The sequence below is a fragment of the Xiphias gladius genome, chromosome 18 (assembly GCF_016859285.1).
Source record: "Xiphias gladius isolate SHS-SW01 ecotype Sanya breed wild chromosome 18, ASM1685928v1, whole genome shotgun sequence".
NCBI classification, from domain to species: Eukaryota; Metazoa; Chordata; class Actinopteri; order Istiophoriformes; family Xiphiidae; genus Xiphias; species Xiphias gladius.
In genome coordinates, this window is record NC_053417.1 from 29,933,880 (window position 1) to 29,940,377 (window position 6,498).

The following is a 6,498-nucleotide window of genomic DNA, read 5'->3' on the forward strand; positions in this document are numbered from 1 at the left end:
ATGGCGTCGCTCAGCCTCCTGCTGCTCAGCACCGCTCTGATCCACGCCGCCCAGGTAAGGACGAGTCACGGCCACGACACACGCGCAGAGAGAGAGAGACAGTTTTCACATGTGTGTGTCGATTGTGTTAAGTCATTGTCGTGGTGCTGTGTCGTCACGGTAACCTGATCAGGGTACAGAATGATGTCGCTGCTGTTTGTCTTCTACCTGTATGTCAGCACTGTTACATCACAGTGTGTGTGTGTGTGTGTGTGTGTTCTATTTTCCATTTTACATATATCAATACATATGTTATTGATTTATTATTTATTGGTGTAGAGAGAAACGCAGGCGCTGACAGAAGATTGTGGCTTGTTTGTGGTCAGGTGTGTGTGTGTGTGTGTGTGTGTGTGTGCGTGCGGGGGTGTGTGGGCAGTCGCTGTGACCGGAGGAACATTCAGCTCCCTTCACCATGGCGACAGGAGACGGTTACCCGGGCAACAGGGCCATATATTACACGGGTTACAGCAGGTGTCCTGTCACCTGACGACCGCCGTGTGTGTCTGTGTGTGTGCTTCTTTATTTTCATATGTTTTATTTCTGAATCAGTGGTAGAAGAACCACTCTGATCCTTTATTTATGTAAAAGTAGCAATACTGCAATATAAATATAAAAATACTCCATTACCAGTAAAAGCCATGTGTTGAAAGCATTGCTCAAGTACGTAAGTATTAGGAACAACATGTACTTAAAGTATTACAGGTAAAAGTACTATTGATGTAGAACAACAGACCCTGTGAGTGTTACGCTCTCATATCGGTGAATTCAGGTGTGAGTAGCATTTAAACGTTGTAGCTGACTGAGGTGGAGCAAAATCTCAGGGCTGCAAATAACGATTATTGTAATAAGCGATTAATCAGCCAATGATTCTCTCGGGCGCTGGTTTAGTCTATAAAAGTCCAAGGTGGTGTCCTCAAATGTCCAGATGGCCAACGGTCCAAACCCAAAGAGGTTCGGCCAATCACAATGTTAAGACACAGTGGAAAATTCTAAGTACATTAGAAAAGTAACTTAGTACATTTACTCAAGTACTGTACTTTAGGACAATTTTTAGGTACTTTTTTTTTTTAGGAGTTTTTCCATTTCCGGCTCCTTTATTACTTCTACTCCACTACATTTATTTGACAGCTTTAGTTACTAGTTACTCGTAAGCTGAAGATTTTACACAATGGACGATAAAACACAACACATTGTGGTTTCCGAGCTTTTCGGCTTCTGACGTCTCACAAACAGCAGTGTGTCGTCAGGTCACGTTTCGGATGTCGATGAGATGTTAACAGCTTCACCAAACGGGGATTTTTCCCTCTAAACGTCTCACATGGGTTCATTTCAACAAATGTTCAAATGATCCGATATCTCACAAACAGATCAGTGAACCAGAGCTGTGTTTCTTCTTCCTTCCTCTCCCATTTGGTTTGGATCTGAAAACTTCTTCCGCCACAGGCGGAGCAGAAGTATAGAGTGACATGAAATGGAAATGCTCAGGTAAAGAAAACGTACTTCAAAATTGTGCTTAAGTAGTTAAATACTGGAGTAAATGTACTTGAATGAAGAGCTGCAACTTTAACTAGAACTTAAATATAATGAACAGAGTCGGCTGTTGCGTTTCAGTCTGCATGGCGTCCACTGTCGGTAAAGGAGGTCTGACATTCTCGTCGCTCACAGAATCATACAGAGGGAAATCTGGGTGGAGTTCAGACTGTGCGAACCCTGTCAGATTATTGAGTATATCAGATTTCACTGCATAGCAACTGCTGCTCATTTCCTTTGTCTGTTACATTTAGTTTGGGAAACAACGTGACCTTTGGTAGAACGATTAATCTCATTTTACACTGCATCACATTCTATCTCCTGACTGTATATTTTATTATCATTGTAAAATCTAACGAGCTTACACGTGTCTTGCCTTTAAAATGTCCTTTTTGTGAAAATGTATCCGAACAGGTTTTGCACTTTTGTTCGGTTTCACACGAACTAATGTTCCCGTATTTTTTTGTTGTTGTGTATTGCTGGTATTCTGCGGACTTGAGATGTCTATTGTTGTATGTTGTGTATTGCCGGGTTGTGTGTGACGACTCAGCAGTGAGACAAACGGCCACTCGCGTTTTCGCACGCAGCAGTGTGTGGCTGCTGCATTCGTTTTGTTTGTGCAGCCTTTTGTTACCCAGCACCTGCAAGAAATGCGCGGATGTGGAGTTCCTCCTGATGGTGGCCTGGATTTTGGCTTTGTCAGCAGAGACCAGACTCCATGTCCCGCGCCCAGACCGCGCCTCTCGTAAGGTTTGGACTCCTAAAGGTCTTCACAGGAGAACTGCAGTGGTTTTTCAACCTGGGTCTTACTCTCATAACAGTGGCAAAACCACTGGACTGATTTCTGTGTTTACTCTCAGTGACACTAACAGACCAGCGTCTGAAACGATTTATATGAAACTGAAGGTTATTTGGAAAACTTCAGGATTCTCGCACCGCTTGACCCGATTCAGCTGTACCCAGAGTCCGAAAGGACGTGATGATGGCAATAAAACCAGGCTGTAAACCGCCAGAATCTGCTTTCATTACTAGAGAAAGATGGTGGTTTGGGTTTGTTATCGGTCCCGCCCTGTGCTTCTAGTCGACTTTTTCGGTAAGAGCGCCATCTTTGCTGAACCTGAACCAGGGTCTGGGAGCCACTAAACACTACTAGAAAAGTCTTAAGTCATGTTTTAGTGTCAGGAGCAGAACATCTTTTGCTGCTCTCGTATATAAAGATCATTTCTGGGTTCCTGAACTTCAACTGTTCTTAGATCAGATGAGATTCAACTTTATTGTCATTGCACAGAGAAATAAAGTTGAATCTAATCTGCTGCCTGTGCACTGAGACAACGAAACGCAGTTCAGCATCTAACCACAAACTGCAAAACGCAGTAAAGTGCAAGGTGCTGTACATATGTCTATAGTTATATATGAATACACTAAGATATATGCAATATGAACAGCATTAACAGTATGAACAGAGTGAAGTGTTGCCGGGACTGAGGACACACAGTCAGCGTTTCTAAGCACGTCAGACATCTTTGGTATTTAAACGACGCACAGAGACGAAGCTGTCGAGAACAGAGAGTTGACATCGAACGTGATCAGGTGATCCAACGTTGTTGACCTCTTCTCTGATTTAAATCATCATTTCTCCAGGTTCAGACTGGGTTCTGATCCAAGTTCTTGTTTGGCTGCTTGTCTTCAAACAACGTTTAACAACTTTGGCGTCGTTTGTTCAATAAGGAGAGAATTTCATAGACAAACAAGTTTATATTTCTCAAAGGACGCAAGCATGAATAGACACAGGTATCGCATCAGCACGAGTACGAAGTGATTTCCATCCAAGCCCGGCTCTAATACCTGCAGGAAAAAACTGAATCCAGCAGCGAGTCAGACAGAGCGATGCTCCTCAGAGGACTCGTCATTACCTCCTCCTCCTCGCCACCGTCCCACAGCCGCCGATGCCTCATCATCACACAGGAGCACAGATATAACCCTGCTCCTGTGCGGAAGGCTCCGCATCATAAATCTGCACTGGTGCAGTCGGAGAGATATTGCTCTCATAAATCACGCTGTGTCTGAGCTGAGCGCGACTGTTTGTGTTTATCTCTGACAAACAGCAGGAAATTAAATCTGCTTCGTCAGTTCTGAGCAGCAGCTCGCACAGAGGAGACGGAGTCTGCTCAGTCAACTCCACTTAACGGCTGTAAATGGAGCCCTATCAGCACCACCGCCATTTACAGTGCACACATGTTCACGGATGTACATTTTTATATCCTTGCTGTTGCCGCCATTTTTGTTTCCATCCAAATGTTGCAGAAATTTTGCACTACAGTAACGTGAATATCGGGAGCTGGTTCGTGGAGACAGACGGGTGGAAACGGGGAACTGTTGGCGTTCTGCCCTGCATCCCGTCATTCGTTCAAAGACGAGGAAACACACAAACTCATGCGAAAGAGGCCACGGAGCTCAGTGACGTCCTGCCTCGATGTGAGCTGCTGAGCTGGTAGACGTCACGGAAACGGACCTGTTCCTCGCACGCGTTCGCTCTCTGTCACGCGCGTCACACGGAGGACGGCGGCTGACACTCTGATTGGTGGAGAGACTTCTGGCTGTTGATCTGTGTTACACACTGGAAGTCAGTTGACAGGTGGAGAGAAGCTGGAGGGAAGACGGAGTCGAATGTTTCCATTGGACTTCAACTGATTCATTAACTCACTGCTCAGACTGTTCAAACTGTTCAGGCTGTTCAGACTGTTGACTCATTGTTCAGACTGTTGACTCACTGTTCAGACTGTTGTTCAGACTGTTGACTCACTGTTCAGACTGTTGACTCACTGTTCAGACTGTTGACTCATTGTTCTGACTGTTGACTCACTGTTGAGACTGTTTAGACTGTTCAGACTGTTGACTCATTGTTCAGACTGTTGACTCACTGTTCAGACTGTTCAAACTGTTCAGGCTGTTCAGACTGTTGACTCATTGTTCAGACTGTTGACTCATTGTTCAGACTGTTTAGATTGTTCAGACTGTTGACTCACTGTTCAGACTGTTGACTCATTGTTCTGACTCTTGACTCACTGTTCAGACTGTTCAGGCTGTTCAGACTGTTGACTCATTGTTCAGACTATTGACTCACTGTTCAGACTGTTCAGACTGTTGACTCACTGTTCAGACTGTTCAGACTGTTCAGACTGTTCAGACTGTTGACTCACTGTTCAGACTGTTCAAACTGTTCAGACTGTTCAGACTGTTCAGACTGTTGACTCATTGTTCAGACTGTTGACTCACTGTTCAGACTGTTGACTCACTGTTCAGACTGTTCAGACTGTTGACTCACTGTTCAGACTGTTGACTCATTGTTCAGACTGTTCAGACTGTTGACTCATTGTTCTGACTGTTGACTCACTGTTCAGACTGTTCAGACTGTTGACTCATTGTTCAGACTGTTGACTCACTGTTCAGACTGTTGACTCACTGTTCAGACTGTTCAGACTGTTGACTCATTGTTCAGACTGTTGACTCATTGTTCAGACTGTTGACTCACTGTTCAGACTGTTGACTCATTGTTCAGACTGTTGACTCATTGTTCAGACTGTTCAGACTGTTCAGACTGTTGACTCACTGTTCAGACTGTTGACTCATTGTTCAGACTGTTGACTCACTGTTCAGACTGTTGACTCATTGTTCAGACTGTTGACTCATTGTTCAGACTGTTTAGACTTGTTCAGACTGTTGACTCACTGTTCAGACTGTTCAGACTGTTCAGACTGTTGACTCATTGTTCAGACTGTTGACTCACTGTTCAGACTGTTCAGACTGTTCAGACTGTTGACTCACTGTTCAGACTGTTGACTCATTGTTCAGACTGTTGACTCACTGTTCAGACTGTTGACTCACTGTTCAGACTGTTGACTCATTGTTCAGACTGTTTAGACTTTTCAGACTGTTGACTCATTGTTCTGACTGTTGACTCATTGTTCAGACTGTTGACTCACTGTTCAGACTGTTCAGACTGTTCAGACTGTTCAGACTGTTGACTCATTGTTCTGACTGTTGACTCATTGTTCAGACTGTTCAGACTGTTGACTCACTGTTCAGACTGTTCAGACTGTTCAGACTGTTGACTCACTGTTCAGACTGTTCAGACTGTTCAGACTGTTCAGACTGTTGACTCATTGTTCAGACTGTTCAGACTGTTCAGACTGTTGACTCATTGTTCAGACTGTTGACTCATTGTTCAGACTGTTGACTCACTGTTCAGACTGTTCAGACTGTTTAGACTTTTCAGACTGTTGACTCATTGTTCAGACTGTTGACTCATTGTTCAGACTGTTGACTCACTGTTCAGACTGTTCAGACTGTTCAGACTGTTGACTCACTGTTCAGACTGTTGACTCATTGTTCAGACTGTTGACTCATTGTTCAGACTGTTCAGACTGTTGACTCATTGTTCAGACTGTTCAGACTGTTGACTCATTGTTCAGACTGTTGACTCACTGTTCAGACTGTTCAGACTGTTGACTCACTGTTCAGACTGTTCAGACTGTTGACTCATTGTTCTGACTGTTGACTCATTGTTCAGACTGTTCAGACTGTTGACTCACTGTTCAGACTGTTCAGACTGTTCAGACTGTTGACTCACTGTTCAGACTGTTTAGACTGTTCAGACTGTTGACTCATTGTTCAGACTGTTGACTCACTGTTCAGACTGTTTAGACTGTTCAGACTGTTGACTCATTGTTCAGACTGTTGACTCACTGTTCAGACTGTTGACTCACTGTTCAGACTGTTGACTCACTGTTCAGACTGTTCAGACTGTTGACTCATTGTTCAGACTGTTCAGACTGTTCAAACTGTTCAGACTGTTCAGACGGTTCAGACTGTTGACTCATTGTTCAGACTGTTGACTCATTGTTCTGACTGTTGACTCACTGTTCAGAC

General features: G+C 44.1%; 1 protein-coding gene across 1 annotated transcript in view; it reads left to right on the forward strand.

Annotated features, from left to right (window-relative positions):
- Positions 1 to 6,498, forward strand: part of pcsk1nl (proprotein convertase subtilisin/kexin type 1 inhibitor, like) — a 15,166-nt gene continuing 8,668 nt past the window's right edge. The window contains exon 1 of the mRNA XM_040151822.1: positions 1 to 54. Within this exon, the coding sequence (XP_040007756.1) occupies positions 1 to 54 (54 nt within the window). The remainder of the gene's footprint in view (positions 55 to 6,498) is intronic.